Genomic DNA, 16,714 nt, shown 5'->3' on the forward strand with positions numbered 1-16,714 from the left:
GGGGTTTTTTTTGTTTTTAGGCCAATTTGGCATTTAGTTAATATTTTAGCTGGCTATCTGCTTCAGAGTTTTCAGCTATCAGCTTTAGCCTTTTCAGCGTTTTCAGCTTCAGCCTTTTCAGCTATCAGCTCCAGCATCTTCACCGACCAAATTCAGCTTACAGCATTCACACTAGCATTATCACAGGTAATGCTATATATCTAGTTCATAATTATATTAAAAAGTTATGGTCTTAAAGTTTTAAAAATTCATTTCTAGAGTGTTCAATAAATGTTAATCCTGTTCGTCTCACGACCTAAAGTGTGTTTTGGATCGTGGCCCCCTGTGCGATTGAGTTTGACACCCCTGCGTTAAATGAAAGAATCTGTCATATAAATCCTGGTGTGCACAAAGCCCAATTTTTGAAATCTCCTCCATGATCAATTTTCAAATGTGAATTAAAAGGGCGTCATCCATTCGTCACTACCACATCCAAGACCCCATTGGTCAAAGTTGAACTTGGTTTAACTTGAAATGCGTTTGGTACGTAGAGCCCGAAGATGGTCGCAGAATCGTGTGTAGCTTTGCATTGATGCAGGAGTTTTGCTCAAGACGCACATTTATGCGCGCTTGCGTAAGCTTTTCATTAGAAGTGATCGCTTGGACACGTAGCATGAGTAAGCAAATATTGATTCACCTACAGTGCCCTCTAGTGGTCATTGCTATTTAATACGGTAATTAAAAATCACATATAAGTTGCACCCCAACCAAACTATGCAAAAAACACCACTTATACGTTGAAGAATATGGTACTCTTGACCCGAGGCTGCACACTCTCAACCCCCCACCTGTATGACCTGTAAGCGAGGCTGATTTTTTAGGAATCAAGTCAATTTTCTTGTAGTTTTAAATTCAGTGGGTGTATTTACACCCGAATCAGATGCTTTTGACTCATCTTGTTTCCCTCAGTGTCTGCTATCAATGACTCTCCCACTAATACAAACCCCTGTGCGCGTCAGGCTGGAGAGCAGCAGAGATGACATTCGAGTGCGGGCAGAGATGCTGGAGCGGGAAGTGGTCGACCTGCTGCAGCGCAACGAAGAGCTGACCAGCCTGGCCCAGGAGGCCCAAGCCTTCAAAGATGAGATGGACATTCTCAGGTGAGAGCGGCTCCGACTCCCTGATCCAGCTGAGCTTCAGAGCAGAGCATCCCAGATGACAAAAGGCTGATTTTCATTCCAATTTATGCTGTTTTTCTGTTTCTCTGCATCATGCTTTAGTCACTCATGAATCGAGAAATTAACATTTTTATAAAGACAAAAATCCAAAAAAAAGTTTCATATCAAAATTCATTAAAAAAAGTTTGGAGTTTGAGCTCCTCTTTTGCTGCTCTCTTTGTTTTCACCATTAGCTGTGATATTGTGAGCGTTGCTACTGTTTGCTAATTCCTATTTAGGTATTTCTATTTTTTATTAGTTTTGCCCAAAATCATAATTAAAAGACCACTAGGAACGATGTTACAATAGATCACAAAATGATCGCAGCGAGACTTAAAATAACAAAATGTCTGCTACTCTGGATCTTCTTCCAGACATTCGTCCGACCGGGTGAACCAGCTGGAAGCCATGGTGGAAACGTACAAGAGGAAGCTGGAAGATTTGGGTGACCTGCGCAGACAGGTGCGCCTCCTAGAGGAGCGCAACACTGTGTACATGCAGCGCACCTGCGAGCTGGAGGAGGAGCTCCGCAGGGCCAACGCCGTCCGCGGGCAGCTGGACTCCTACAAGAGACAGGTGAGCTCCTGGCTGGAGACGCTTCAGGGGGTTTACTTCAGTCTCTGCTGATCCTGAGATGTTCTCTGATCTCCAGGCTCACGAGCTTCACACCAAGCACTCCGCGGAGGCCATGAAAGCTGAGAAGTGGCAGTTCGAGTACAAAAACCTTCACGACAAGTATAATGCTCTTCTGAAGGAGAAGGAGGTGAGTCAGAAATAAAAGAAACTTCCTTTTTCTCAACTGTTTCTGATGGGGTTCCATGGGAGTTGGGCTGAGTGGTTGTGTTTTCCTGACAGCAGTCGTGTAGATCTGCAGGAGGGTTTGTTGCATCACAGATATCGTACTATTCTTCCACCAACTCCCACATCCTGCGTCAGTTCTCGCACCCACTGAAATGTGAAAGAAGTGATTGTCCTGGGCTACTGTGGGAGGACAGCAGTTACTAGTGTACTCCCATGCACGTTTAATTCACCACCTTTCAAAGCAGACTCCAAGTCTTACCTGGGTCTTAATGCCACGATTTTAAAATAAAAGACACAAAAGGTGTTTCATTTGAGACACGCCTGAAGCTGGACTGTGCTTTGCTGTGCAGCGCCTGATCTCTGAGAGGGACACGCTTCGGGAGACCAACGAGGAGCTCAGGTGTGCACAGGTGCAGCAGAGGTGTCTGAGTGGAGCAGGTGAGTCACGTGACCCCAGCGCAGAAGGAAGACACTGCTGCTTGTGTGGTTCATACCCATACACACACGTCTGTGTATTTATACATATATATATATATATATATATACATATAAATATATATAAAATATATTGGGGCCGAGAATTGATTTAAAAAAATTTGCGAATTAATCGCAAATCTGGAAAAAATTAATCACGATTAATCACTTTTTTTTTTTTAAATATTTGTCAGCCACTTATTAACTACAAATAATCAGAATATGAAACCACATGCAAAATTGTAGATTTTAAAATATTTATTTTTAACCCTTTGGAACCTAAAACTGTTTTTGTCAACTTTAGAATTTACCTCTGTGTTTTTGATTTGAAAGACAACCTGCTTGCTTATTCGGTATCATTTTAATCAGCTAGACATCTCACATGTGAAAATACCTTTATTTTGTCATTTTTCCATGTTGTATTCACACACTAGACATGAAATCATGCAATAAACAGAAAATCCATCTGGAAAATTTTGATTTATTTTGCTGTGGAAACCCCAAAAATGTTTAACAAACTGTTTTTATAACATAGAATCAAGTGTTTTAGTTGTAATTCTATGATAACAACAAGAATAAGATTTTAATATATATATATGTGTGTGTGTGTATATTAATGTATTTTTGTTGTGTATTGTAAACGTGACTCCGCCCACCGCTGTCTGCAGGAGACCTGAGCGAGGGCGTGGGGAACCTGGCTGCAGAGATCCTCCCCGCCGAGCTCAGGTATGTCCTCCGTTAGGGCGTCTGCGTGCCATGGCGGCAGCTCTTCTGAACGCGGTATAACCGTCACTATACCGCTCCTGCTGTTGATGCTTCTCACAGACGCGCGTATTTCTGGAGGCTGAAGGTGCAGCTGGCTGCGGCATGCCGACACATGGCATGTTTGGCGTTAAAGGTCTCCATCTTCTCCTGCCTCTCCCCATTTTTTTTTTTTTTCTTTCTTCAGAGAGACTGTGGTGCGTCTGCAAAGTGAAAACAAGATGCTGTGCGTTCAGGAGGAGAACTACAGACAGAAACTTGTGGAAGTCCAGGCCGAGCTGGAGGGGGCTCAGCGCAGCAAGAACACCTTGGAGACCCAGGACAGGTAGACTGAAGTCTTCTCTCAGCGTTAAAGCTCTCGGGCCACCATATTGTGTGTTCCTGGATGTGAATCTGGTGGTTTGGCTGAGGAAAGGAGTGATATCTGCCTAAATGTCAACTCACCCTCTGGACTGTGTGCTCAGCGGAGCTGTGTGGGCGGGGCTGGAGGACAGACAGCAGAAAGCCAGATTGTCCCTCGACTGTGTGTGTGTGTTTACGTGCCTGTGGGCATGTGGACATGTGGGTGGACTGTGTTGTGTTTGTGTGTGTGTCCATTACCACACCAGGCCGAGGGTGTGGGAAGCCTCCTCGGTAACAGGAGGAGGAGAGGAGTGGAGGGAGCATGCTCAGTAGAGCAGAGCAGAGAATGACCAGGTGGCTCCGTCGCTGCAGTGGATGAAGCTTCGAGAAGAACCCCGATCCATGAAGGTTTACTGTGAATCAGCAGATGGTAGCTGCCGGCGGTTTGATTCCTGACTTTTCTGTGTGAATTCATCTCCTTCTGTGATTGAATAGGAGAAAAGCTGCGTGTTCTTTAAGTGGAATGCAGCCAAAGTCAGGTCCAGTTAGGAGCGGTTCAGGAAATGACAGGTGGGATCTGCTAGCTTGTTCAGAAGATTCCCATAGACCTCTAGAGAAATAAACAGAAAATAGTCAATCATTTCGATTGTCAGAATACAGGTTATTTCTCTGTTATGTTTTTTAACATGTTCTTAATCATCATGAAGTTACAAACTCAGAAAATAAATCAAATACCTCAATGAATGTTTGACAGATTTCATGAAGCCCTCTTTCAAGTAGTAGGGGTGTGGCTTTCCAACAAGCTCACTCCTGATTGGTGAGAGGGGTTGTCATAGAAACGATGACTCAGCCAGACATGGACCAATCACTGCTTTTGGACTTTTGCCTCGTTTCCACTGAGCGGTCCAGACCGGACCGGCCGGTTTAAAACAGTAGTGTTGGAAACTTCTGTTAGTTAAAATATTGTGGTACAGTTATGCCGTATACGTTGAAATTCAAGTCTTTTAAAAGATGAAAAAGATGTTTTTGAATTGTTCTTGTGGCATTTTTGTCCTGATGGAGGACATATATGAAGAACGTTGAGCTTAAAATTACATTTCTGAGGAAATCTTTATTCAAATTCATGTGAATCAGGAGCAAACAAAAAAACGTTTTTTGAAAAATGGATTATTTGTGACGTAGATCCTACAGTCGGTGGGTCGCTCCACTCCGATGCATCCGCTAGAACACAAAGTTCCTCTTCTCCATGTCGGTCCGTCTCTCTGGCGTTTTCATTGGTCCGTTTTCCTCTGCAGGCTGAACCAGCAGCAGATCTCAGACCTGCGCTCTCAGGTGGAGGAGCTGCAGAGAGCTCTGCATGAGCAGGACAGCAAGAACGAAGATGTGAGTGGAAGATCTGCATCTCCCTCTGAGCAATCACGACTTCCTCTGCTCTGTAATCAAGCCGCAGCACATAAGAGTGTAAACTCAGAGACAGTGGGGTTGTTTTTTGGAGTGTTGCTGGCAGAATGTGGTGCAGATGTTGGCGTGGTACTCTGACTGTCCTGGAAGGAGGACTGCTGTGTTCTCCTCCTTCTTGGTACCTGATGACTTTAACCCGTGTTTGCTGTGGTGACTCAGCGCTAACGCCTGCCCCTCTCTATCTGTCTCTCTCCACCTGCTCCCCCAACCGTCAACTCTGCCAAAATCAGGCCGTCGTAAGTACGCCCCCCCTCCCTCCGTCTGACTGGCCCTTCATTGGACTCCCATAGCTTGATTCTGCTGCTTCTCCTGTGTTCAGATCTGAATGTGTTGTGAAGTAAATGCTTACTTTTTTTTACTTTCCCATCAAGTCCTCTTTACTGAAGAAGAAGCTGGAGGAGCATCTGTAAGTGTTCTCTCCTACCTTTACATGTTTCAGGGCTTCAGCCAGGACTGACTCTCTGATGCTCTCCTGTTTCAGGGAGAAGCTCCATGAAGCCCACTCAGACCTCCAAAAGAAGAGAGAAGTCATCGATGACCTGGAGCCCAAAGCGGACGGCAACAGTAAGAAGATTCCTTCTCTCTCTGCAGCGCTTAGAGTTTCCGTTTCTTGTTCTAATCGTGGATTTCTTCATGTCTCAGTGGCCAAGAAGATAGATGAACTCCAGGAGATCCTGCGGAAGAAGGACGAGGACATGAAGCAGATGGAGGAGAGATACAAACGCTACATGGAGAAAGCCAGAACAGTCAGTCCACAGTGTTTCACGTTTGTGCTTGATTTGATCATTGTGCACCTCAGACATCAATTTATAAATGTTAATTAAAATCTTAATTAAATAAATACTAATTAGGTAATCCTTACTTTAAAAAAAATGCTATTTTATTTTACTTTTATATATTTTTTTGTTCGTTTTCTCCTTTGTCCTCAGCAGTCTTACTGTGCTGGGTTTTGTTATTTTAGTTTGAGGTTGGATCTTGGTAGTCTTAGTTTGTGGGCTTTGTTTATTTGTTTTCTTCAGGTAGTTTTGGTTAAGCAGCCATTAGCAGGGATCTGCTGACTCGGACGGTCGACATGTCTGGATCAGCATTCTCCATAACTTGTTGTTTGGACAAGGAGCCAAGAAATGAAAGAGCCACATGTGCACATAGTTTCTGCAGAGCGGCAGGAGAATCAGAAATTCACCTCTGACTTTTAGGCAGAAGTGTTGGTGCGGAGCAATCCCATCCCCACTTCCCCTCTCTGAGGGTTCAGATCAGGGAGCTTGTGACCAGTGTACCGTCAGTGGTACCCAACCCCCAGATCGTGAACCAATACTGGTCTGTGGGACAGTTGGTACTGGAAAAAAGACAACTTACTTTTTTATGTTTTTATTTATATTCTGATTCTGAAGGACGTTTTATTTTGGAAAAACTACTGGATTCTCCCCACTACATCTGACTCATTCTAAACATTCTGTCTTGTGTGGAAAATACATTCACTGTTTTTTTAAGCAGCTCCTCCAACAACTAAATTGAAACATCCAAGCTGGCAGGATTAACAAAAACAAACATATTTGCTAAGTTTATTTTCACAGAAAATATCTACAGAGGAAACCGTAGAAGAGCCCTCAACTTCAAAATAAAATAAATCTGCATTTAACAGACAAAAACCAGGAGTCTGTACTCCAAATATGGATTTATTGTGACAGCTATTCCAACAGACCATAATAATAATGCATTATGTTCAGCGAACAGCTTTCTAATGTTACGAGGATGCTGCTAACAAAGCTGTTCAAAGGGTAGGTAGTGACATGCTATCACCTGTTGCTGGATACCCCGACAAATGTGTCCATGTTTATAGTCTCTCAATCTCTGGATTAGTCCACATCAGTCAGCACTCTTGTATTTATGTTTTAACTAATATTTAGTTTGTTTCATTTAACCAAAAGAAAACATCAGAGCTGACTGTTTACACAAATTTGGTTCATTAGTCACCGATGGTTTCACTGCACCAACATGTGTGTAATGAAGTAATGAGTGTTTTCTGAAGTCTAGTAATTGTAACTTCATTACTGGAATTTGAACTGTTATTGATTACACTACTCCGTTACTTTCAAGGATTTTGTTTTCTTCATATGCAAGGTCTTAAAAAGTCTTAAATTCAACTTGAAGAAACGTGTAGGAACCCTGATAAATATGCTTAGAAATGAGCAGTTTTAGTGTCAGTTTTTGGGTTTACTCCATCACACCATGAAATGAGGCTGAAGTTGGATTCTGATTTTTTTTTTTTTTTAGCCTCCACTTTGACATTCATGGGTAAATTCCCACATAAAATCTAGTGAAAATAAAGTTTAAAACTGCTGCAAATATTTTACAGAGGATGAAGATGACTTTTATCCTTAAACGGTAAGAGACACTGGGAGCTAAAAAAAAAAAAAATGGGACGCTCACCTCAAGTTCTTACAGTGCGATCTGTGAAAATCTACATATAAAAGTAGTGTAAGAGCTCTTATTCAAACATCACTTTTTCATCTACTCTTAATTCAAAACCATTTGAATATTGGAAAAATGCAGACATTCAAATTTAAGCTTTATAGTCTTTATAAATGTCATCCATCCCTGGAAATGCTCCAAGAACATGTTAAAACCACCAAGAATCTTCATCAGAGTGGGTCTTTGAAGGTGTAATCTAAGCAGTGTTCCTGTCTGGTTTCAAGCTTTCAAAAGCAGTGAAAGAGTCACGTATTCTTCAGCCCAAGTTCTCATTCATTAAATCCACTCTGAAACGTCAAATCTTGAACCTGAATTTTCTCCTCCTTACCCCCCAGGAGCTTCAGAGGTGAACGCCTGTTGAGATTTGTTTCAGTTTCAAAATGACAGCAGAACGTCTGCAGTGATTTCATTTAAACCACAAGTTAAAATCAAGGCCCGGGGGCCGGATCCGGCCCTCCGGGTAATTCTATCCGGCCCTCCAGATCGTTTTATTTTGTTATTAATGGCCCAATGTTATTAAAATATATTTTATGGATAGTATCAGTTTAATGTTTTAAGTTCATTTACTCTGGAATAATGTTCCTGCCTTTTTATTATTCATAATTAGGTTAAAAATTCAAAGTTTTAAAAATTAGCATTCTGCTAGCTTTTTGGACTATTTTGACATTTATCAAGATCTTTTAGGCTGTTTTGGAGTTTAGCTAATATTTCAGCTACATGATAGCAGTTTTGGCTAACCTAGTTTTTTTGTTAAGTTCTTAGGCTAATTTGGCATTTAGCTCATATCTTAGCTGGCTATTAGCTACAGTGATTTCAGCTATAGCATCTTCAGTGGCCAAATTCAGCTTACAGCATTCACACTAGCATTATCACTGGCAATGCTATTTATCTAGTTCATAATTATTTTAAAAAGTTACGGTTTTAAAAATGTAGTTTTAGAGTGTTCGGTAAATGTTTCTCCTGTTCGACCCGTAAGCTAAGGTGTGTTTTGGATTTTGGCCCCTTGTGCGACTGAGTTTGACACCCCTGATTTAAACTATTCCATTTAATTTAAAGCTAAAAAAAAACATCATCTTGAAAGTAAACCTTCTGATTTATTGTAAACGAAAGCTCAGCTGCTCCCCTTCACTGTTACATCCATCAACTGATGTGAAAACACTCTTTCTACGTGTTAGTCCAGTGTTACTTAAGGATTCCAACATTTGTTTGCAGGTGATTAAAACTCTGGATCCCAAGCAGCAGCCGGTGACTCCGGACATCCAGGCTCTGAAAAATCAGCTGACGGAGAAGGAGAGAAAGATCCAGCATCTCGAGGTGTCGCGCACACGCTCACAAACACGCAGATCCTCCAACCCAAACGAACCTCACGTTTCCGTCCTGATGTTTTTGGCACAGCACGACTACGAGAAGTCCCGGTCCAGGCACGAACAGGAGGAGAAGCTCATCATCTCCGCTTGGTACAACATGGTAAGTAGATGTATAAAGACCCAGCTCGTCCCCCCCCCCCACGGTTCAAGAGCGTTTCACTGTCCACTTCAGGGCATGGCTTTGCATCAGAAAGTGTCCGGCGAGCGCCAGGGCCCCTCCCACCAGGCCATGTCCTTCCTCGCCCAGCAGAGGCAGTACACCAACGCCCGGAAAGGCCTGACCCGACTCCCCCCGAGATGAAACTTCAGGTACCACCGGGTGCTGCAAAGCGGACAGATGACATCTCAATGCCTTCACTGAACCGATGCAGCCTCACAACTTAGATTTTCTCATGCTGCCCCCTGCTGGTGAATCTCTACCGTCTCAGTGGAAATATGAAGGAGATTTTTATTTCCTTTTTGTCTCTTCTGTTCTTGTTGTTTTTTATGACATTTTTTAAACTGACACTGTTGAAAAGAAAGGCTTTTTTCCAGCTTTTCCTGTCCTGACGGCACATCCACTCTTATTTTTGTCTAATTCTGTTGTTAATTTAGAAAAATACAATGAAGATCGTGAATCTTAGACATTTAAACCTGATGATTCTTATTAGAATTCTTCTAAACACACCAAAGCACTTTGTATGTAAAAAGCTGTTTCCTCAGTGCCTCACTGACTCTTATTGTTCACTAAGCTGTTTTTAATTGATGAATGACTGGATTATCACTACTGTTTGATGTTTGGGAGCTCATACGGTCTTCAGTTGTGTTGTCGTGTCTCCACATCAAAGGTTGAACAGGGTTTTCTGACTGTAGGTAAAAAGCATTCTCCTCTTCAGACCGCTGGAAGACACGAACGTTGGAACGTTAAGAAGGAAAATGTCCCTCAGAGGCTGTAAAGTGATGACTCTGTGACGGTTTTTTGCTGCTAAACTACAAAGGAAATTTCAAAACTGGAATTAATTTTGCTGATAATAAGTTAATCGATCAAACACTATTTTTTTGTTTTGTTTTTATCCTCATCTTTTGCTGTATCCCATATCAGAACTGTACATCCCGTAAGAAGGTGCTGGATCCTGCCGTTTTGTGAGCACATTTTTTTTTTCTACTGAGCTTTAATTCTTATTTATGGTGAGGAGTTTAATGGCATCTGCATGGTGTGAAAGTTGAAAATGGTCGAGTAGATGATAGCATGCTGCTAGGGATGGCACACAAGCTAGTTCTGATTTTTGCACAACAAATAAATGGGATCTTAACTTAACATCTGCTGTTTTGGCTTCACTCTCGCTCTGTTGTTTTTGTCAAATATTTGGAAGGATCTCCGAGTGAGTTTCATCTAAATCCATCGCAAACGAAAGGCCAAGACGATTAGTCAAACTTCCCACATCCTTTGTGCTTCTGTCAAAACAGCCGAGTGGAGTGAGGAAGGCATTGTTTGTCCTTCACACCAGTGTCCACCAGCAGACGTCAGCGGACCGGCCGACGGTCACCGAGGAACGTGAAACCACGTCTGCAGCTAAAGTTCATGGAGAAGGCCGTCGTGTACGGTCAGGCGGCTTGTGAAGCTGCGGCTATAAACTCAAAAAGCAACATAGAATCTAATGTTTGGATCTGATTTATATATTTAAATACAGCAGTTCAAACTGCAAAGCGTTTTATTTAACTGTTTTTTAACCAGGAAAATCTCACTGATTTCTTTTTCCAGGAATCCAATAACACAAGATATTTAAAGAGCAAAAATATGTATTTTAAATAACATGTTAATGATTTAAAGGATTGCATCCATCATAAAAGGTCAAGAATTCTGTATTACTTCTGGTGTCCGTGTCTCTGGTTCAATCAAAATATATTGAAGACCCACTCTGATGAAAACTGTGTTTTGGAGCTTTTTACTTAAGATATATATGACTATATATAAATGTTATCTTTAATCGTTAGACCTTGTGTGATCGATTTCTCCAAGATTCACAAGTTTCACAACTGAGTAAAATATTAGTAAAGAGTTTGATCTTCTTTTAGCTCCATTTTTAATGAGGTTATGTTTAAATCAAGTTATCTAATGCTTCTAAACATGTTGTAGCTGTCCAGAGGGAAAACAAAACAAAAAAACATTTCTAAGTACTTTTTTGGATTTTAAACCATTGCAGTCATAATTAGATTTAGGTTAATATTAGTAATAAACAGAAAAGATTAAGACCCATAAGCCAAAGTAGACTTAGACTAGTTTTACAACTTTTCATTAAACAGATGTAGGACATGGTCTTCTATTTTTCCTTTTTAGAAATGCATACGTTCCAAGCATAAAAACTTGTTATAAATACAAAGAAAGCTATATTTTCTTTTATATTTTTATCCAATCCATGCAATAAAAGCTAATGTAATAGCTTTAATAAAATCAGTAATAGATATATATGTGAACGATAGTAGCATCAATACAAAGAAGTGCTTTATTTTTCTTGAGGATGAAGTGAGTCCTTGTGGCTCCTACTAAGTTTTGCTCAATGAGATGCAGGCCTGAATGCCTTTCCTGGTTTAAAGTAATCAAATCAAAAAGTTACAATTTAACCAGTCTGTATTCATTTGTTGGGGCTTTATTTCATGCAGCACCGTCAGGTTACTTTTAAGGGCAATACTTTCTTTTTCTATTTTATTTGTTTGTTTCTGTGTTTGTTTTTATGAGGGGTTTATCTTATTATTTTATTGCATGTGTGGGGAATTGTTTTATTTTTGTATGTACAGCACTTTGAGCTGTTTCTTTTAACATGAAAGGTGCTATATAAATAAAATTAATTTGAATTTAGGTCATTTTAGTAAGAAAAGATGTATTGACTCATCGCTCAGCATCCTTTCACCAACATCATCCCTGTTCCTCCTCTGTGTGTTCAACTTCCACCTTCACTCTGCAGGTCAACAAAGTCACTGTTGTTGTAAATCTCGACTACAACCGAGCCAGCATGGAAGTTCTGTTTGTGACTCACATGATTGAAGATAAATAAATAAATAAAAAGCATCCAATAGTTTTCCTCTGCATTAACTGAGATTTGGGATGGCCACATTTAAATTAAAGCACTGCATTGTGCCCTCTAGTGGTTGCATGAAAATTAATTTAATAGTATTTATCCTAAACACAAACAGAAACTAAATTGTGTGTTCTGTATTCAATGAGATGTTCACTTCCACCTTAAAAACTCTAACAACACGTACATAAATGGTTTTCAGTTTACCACTATTACTAGTTGAATAAATTCTATTTCAATCCCTTCATGCCATATGTGGCGGATTTGGCACAGTAATCCAGATGAGTGATGAAATGAGAACATTTTATATGGAAAACAATACAGCATTATTGTATAACTGGAAACAAGTTCAGACATTACTGGACAGGGTTTAAAGGTTAACCAAACAGGGAAGTTGGAGGCTGACTCCACCCACAGTCGAAATGTGCATTAGCTTTGGGTTTGAGACGTAAAGCTACAGAATTTCTTTTCTGACCAGTTAAAAGTTGCCAAAATTTTTGTGCTCACAAAATCCTTGTAAACAGATCAAACGTATCTGACATTAAAGTCAAACTTATGACAGTTGTAATGTTTTCTACTGCAGTCAGTGAGCTGCTGTTAGCTCAGTCGTGGTTCTAACATCACTCCTCTTTGTTTTTGATCAGAACTGCGTCTGATCTCCTGAAAAATAAAGGTAAAAATTTACCAAATTAATTAAAAACTGTTGCAAAAAATATAAAAGTGACCATTTCCACATAATGCTATAAAATTAGTTTTCCTAGAGATGAATTTTTTTTATTTTTCCGCTCTTATTTTGAAAGCTGAAAATACGTGGCTCCAACATTTACACTGAACCAAACCATTTTTACAATTTGTACAATATTTATTTAAGAAATGTCCTATCTGGTTGTATTTGCTTCCCCTTCTTTTTACAATTATCTAAAATATCCTGTAGAATAACGAGTACATTTAGCTTCGGAAGTGATTAAAATGTGTATGGGCAATGCAGCGATGTTGAATTTGCTGAAGATATAAATGTGGCCAATATGAATTTCTATTGGCTTTTAAACTTGATCACACTTAAAATACGTGCAAATGATATCAGCCAAAATAGAACTCTTTAAAATAATATCTGGCCAAATGAAAGGTCAATGTTTTGAAAAAAAAACTCAAATATTGGAGGATTATTTAAGCTTGTATTTAGATTTGTGAACGATCTAAGAGCGGAAATTAAAATAAAGTTCAGCAGGACATTTATAAAACAAATATGGTACATTTTTCTGTTGAAATTGGTAAGGGTACCTATTATCATTTATGTAAAATTGTATCAAACTGCATTTAGCTGCCAGCTTTGCCGTTCTAAATGTGAACGCCGGAAGTAACTATTCACTCTTTCGGTCCTGTCGCCATTTCGTCTGAAGTCACAGTGAAAAGGGTCTATTTGACAAAAAATTGGCAATGACGAACAGACAGCACTTTAAAAGACCCATTTATAGAGGTCAACAGCCCAAAAAAGATGGGGTTTGGTTTCCCTTTAAACATCAATCAGAGTTTTTTTTTTTTTTCATTTTTTATTTTTCTAGGAGAAACAACATATATTTTAAATATTTTTTATGAGACTTCTGATACCTTACTTTTTAATTGATAGTTTCTTAAACGTTGTGTAATTTAATGTGTTCATATTTTAATGTTTTTTGGCATTTTTATTATTTTGTAGAACATTCTTTTAGCCTCTAGTTAAAATTGGCGGGTTTTTACGTCACTTCCGTTAAACTGGACCTCTCCTCACCCGCGACGTCATCAGATGAAATCAAACATGGCCGACAGACGGTGGTGGTTATAAAAGTTAGCGACGGCGAGGAGAAAAGTCCGTAAACCTTTCGGTTTTTTTTAAGTGTTGTAACTTTTCGCGTTCTTGGAACGTCGTTTTATACTACTTACATGTTTTTGAAACCGGAACTGGATTTCGATCGTAAAATTGTGTCGTCGGGCATTTTAGCCCTCACTGTTAGCCTCGTTAGCAGCTAAGCGCTCCGTTTTTGTTCCGGTGAAAATATAACGCCCTGAAGGCTGTGCAAGTTGCATTTATTTTGCTTTTTAGCACTTTTAACATTATATTTTTCACATTTTTTGACAGAAGTGCCGTGCAGTTCCTTTTTGAGTTAGCATTTGTTAGCTGCTAAGCTAATTTTGTCACCAGTTGGCTTTGTGGACTGTTTGGAGGAGCAAAACAAAGACGAAATGGACGTAAAGCGACCTCACGGCGCACCCCAGACGAGCAGCAGCAGCAGCGGAGAGTCGAGCTGCGGCAGCCCCGGATCCCCATCGAGGAGCCCCGCACAGTTCGCGAGCCAAACCTCGGCCACTAACGTGTTCGCCAACGACGGCAGCTTCATGGAGCTTTTCAAGAAGAAGATGGAGGAGGAGAAAAGGAAAAGAGAGGCGCAGCACGCAGGTGGAGATGCGGGGCCCAACGAGCAAGGACAGACTTCAGGGGAAAAGAAGGCCCCTCCTGTGACGACCTTTGTAAGGGGTTTGAGCAGTTGTAAGATGAGATAGCGTCTCAGCCAGACTGAAGCACCACACAGATTTGACAGTAAATGACTCCAGTTTGCATTTCACCCCCAGATGAGAGAGCTTTAAGTAATCGTTTTTTATTTTAAAGTTCTTAGTGATATATGCATCCATTCTGAATGAGTAGTAGCTGAGTAAAGGCTAGGGATGCTCCTCACCAGTGATGAGTTCACCGGAGCTGCAGCAGGAGGCTGCATGCAGCCCCTCTGCTCTGGTGTAGTTTCCTACATTGGCAGTCCACCTGCAAGATCTCCTGTAACGGTTTCAGTCTTCTATCCCCTAACCCAGGTGGGGAAGCGCAGAGGCGGTGTGTTCCTCAAGACCGGCATGGTTGCAAAGAAGCAGAAACAGGACTCGGACGTAAGTGAATTCACTGATCCCATTCGTGCCCTTCAAACAGCCCGACCATCAACACCTTCTTCCTTTTTCAGGCTGACGGAGGCAAGAGCGATGCCTGGTCAAAGTACATGGCAGAGGTGAAAAAGTACAAAGACCACCAGTGTTGTGACGACGATAAAACCAGACCTCTCGTCAAATAGGACCCCCTGATTTGGAGAGGACGCCCCTTTGGAAGACGCTCACTGAGAGCCTTCGTGAACTGTTAAAAAAAGACATTTTTCCCTCTTTTTGTATTGTTTTTGTCTATTTTCGGGCTGTCATGTTGGTTCAGAGACTCAGCTTTATAAAATAAAATAAAATGTGGCATGATTGATTTGTTGCAAGAATAGCTTGGTTAAAGTTTCCTTTAAATTCTGTGTCTGAGCATCATTAGGAAAACTATTTCAAAATAAAATCCTGGTTTAATAAAAAAAAAAACAGTAAATCCATTGAGTATTTTTAATGTAAAAGCTTAAACTTGGCTCTGAAATTTAGATTTGATAAAATCCTGACTTTGAAATCAATTCAATATAAGTGATGGTCAGGACTTGTCAAAATAAAATGATTCCTAATTAGGGCCGTCACAATTAGTAGACTTATCGACTTAAAATAGTTGACTAATTTAATAGTCGATTAGTCGTTACTTTATATTAAATGGAGTCAGAGTGTAGTAAAGATAAAAGTTATACTGACATTATGCTAGCTTTTTGGACTATTTTTAGCATTTATTGAGGTTTTTTAAGCTATTTTAAAGTTGAACATTTCAGCTGCATGTCAACTACTTTGGTTAATTCAGGATTTTTTTCATTTTTAAGCTAATTTGGAGGTCAGCTAATATTCCAGTTGCATGCAAGTTATTTAGGTTTATTTAGATGTTTTGGGGCTATTTTGGAGTTTAGGTAATAATTCAGCTACATGCTAGTTTTGTTTCTTTATGCTAATTTCAGCATCCTCAGCTATCAGCACTAGCATCTTCAGCAGTCAAATTCAGCTTACAGCATTCACACTAGCATTATCACAGGTAATGCTAAATATCTAGTTTTTAGTTAGTTTAAAGTTAATGATGGTTAAGATGTGTGCTTTACATTCAGTTTTCCCATAACCTGATTTGTCAACTAATTGGAAAAAATAATCGGTGACTAGTTGACTATTAAAATAATCCAAATCCAAAATCTGCTTTTTGATTAAAAAAATCTGGTAGGAAACCACTCCATTAAAGGAATTTAATTAAAAGGCTTGAGCTCTATACAGAAAAATTCATCGCAAGAATTCAAGTTCATTGAAAACATGTACAGCTCTCATAAAAGCTCAGATTTTAACAATAAGCTTGTTTACAATTCATACAGATAATCAGTGATAATTACATTAAGATAAAAAGAGCACCAAATGACCACTGACCATGCATCAGAGTGGGAGACATAAAAAAGCACAGTCCCTCATTCACACACTCATTCACACTCGCTGCCCTGTTAATGCCACCCCCCAGTCCACAGTGATATAGGTCTATTTGTAAACATTTGTAAACTGTATTTGCCGTTTTAACAGTTCTATGAAGGAGTTTTTCTTTTTTAAAAAAAAAAAAAGTTCTTTAGCTGTGGAGTCGAGAAGGAAATCCATTTGAGGCGAGACCTGTGACTGAAACCCTCGTTCCAACCCGGACCGCCTCAAAGAGTGTCGGATGGGCGTCGAAATCCGGCGGGATCATAGCGTCTTTCTCTTCACGTCTCCTCCTTGACTTTGACTCAGATCTGAATGAAAGATGAAACAGAGCTTCAGACCGGTTTGGAAGAACAACCCAGCAGCGTCAAAACGCGGTGAAGACGTCAGAAGAGGACAGAACAGGACCCGACGACCC

At 40.2% G+C, this 16,714-nt stretch overlaps 3 protein-coding genes across 4 annotated transcripts in view; 2 read left to right on the forward strand and 1 right to left on the reverse strand.

Annotated features, from left to right (window-relative positions):
- The window catches only part of LOC112146857 (hook microtubule-tethering protein 2), a 24,640-nt gene extending 14,468 nt beyond the window's left edge, over nt 1–10,172 (forward strand). Inside the window, exons 10-23 of one of the 2 annotated variants that reach the window (XM_024272891.2) lie at nt 999–1,139; nt 1,571–1,772; nt 1,849–1,959; nt 2,348–2,435; nt 3,140–3,197; nt 3,421–3,558; nt 4,871–4,958; nt 5,267–5,272; nt 5,408–5,442; nt 5,518–5,600; nt 5,679–5,782; nt 8,721–8,822; nt 8,904–8,975; nt 9,048–10,172. In XM_024272891.2, the coding sequence (XP_024128659.1) occupies nt 999–1,139; nt 1,571–1,772; nt 1,849–1,959; nt 2,348–2,435; nt 3,140–3,197; nt 3,421–3,558; nt 4,871–4,958; nt 5,267–5,272; nt 5,408–5,442; nt 5,518–5,600; nt 5,679–5,782; nt 8,721–8,822; nt 8,904–8,975; nt 9,048–9,176 (1,357 nt within the window). In that variant the 3' untranslated portion in view covers nt 9,177–10,172. The remainder of the gene's footprint in view (nt 1–998; nt 1,140–1,570; nt 1,773–1,848; nt 1,960–2,347; nt 2,436–3,139; nt 3,198–3,420; nt 3,559–4,870; nt 4,959–5,266; nt 5,273–5,407; nt 5,443–5,517; nt 5,601–5,678; nt 5,783–8,720; nt 8,823–8,903; nt 8,976–9,047) is intronic. The other variant, XM_024272892.2, reaches the window with a different exon arrangement.
- Nucleotides 10,173–13,618: 3,446 nt separating this feature from the next.
- On the forward strand, nt 13,619–15,206 carry trir (telomerase RNA component interacting RNase). Its single transcript, XM_024272890.2, has 4 exons — nt 13,619–13,774; nt 14,045–14,433; nt 14,770–14,841; nt 14,913–15,206. The coding sequence occupies exons 2-4, from the start codon at nt 14,149–14,151 to the stop codon at nt 15,018–15,020; spliced, it is 465 nt and encodes a 154-aa protein (XP_024128658.1). The 5' UTR covers nt 13,619–13,774; nt 14,045–14,148; the 3' UTR covers nt 15,021–15,206.
- An 861-nt stretch (nt 15,207–16,067) lies between these two features.
- Nucleotides 16,068–16,714, reverse strand: part of ubn2b (ubinuclein 2b) — a 14,621-nt gene continuing 13,974 nt past the window's right edge. Inside the window, exon 16 of the mRNA XM_024272889.2 lies at nt 16,068–16,607. Within this exon, the coding sequence (XP_024128657.1) occupies nt 16,561–16,607 (47 nt within the window). The 3' untranslated portion in view covers nt 16,068–16,560. The remainder of the gene's footprint in view (nt 16,608–16,714) is intronic.

This window comes from Oryzias melastigma, linkage group LG8 (genome assembly GCF_002922805.2).
Source record: "Oryzias melastigma strain HK-1 linkage group LG8, ASM292280v2, whole genome shotgun sequence".
Taxonomy (NCBI): Eukaryota; Metazoa; Chordata; class Actinopteri; order Beloniformes; family Adrianichthyidae; genus Oryzias; species Oryzias melastigma.

Excerpts from the sequence above, each read along its gene's own strand:
- trir (XM_024272890.2), top strand. The coding sequence starts at position 14,149 with ATGGACGTAAAGCGACCTCACGGCGCACCCCAGACGAGCAGCAGCAGC. Across the intron at positions 14,434-14,769 it reads CCCCTCCTGTGACGACCTTT|GTGGGGAAGCGCAGAGGCGG; the intron begins GTAAGGGGTTTG and ends CCCCTAACCCAG. Across the intron at positions 14,842-14,912 it reads AGCAGAAACAGGACTCGGAC|GCTGACGGAGGCAAGAGCGA; the intron begins GTAAGTGAATTC and ends TTCCTTTTTCAG.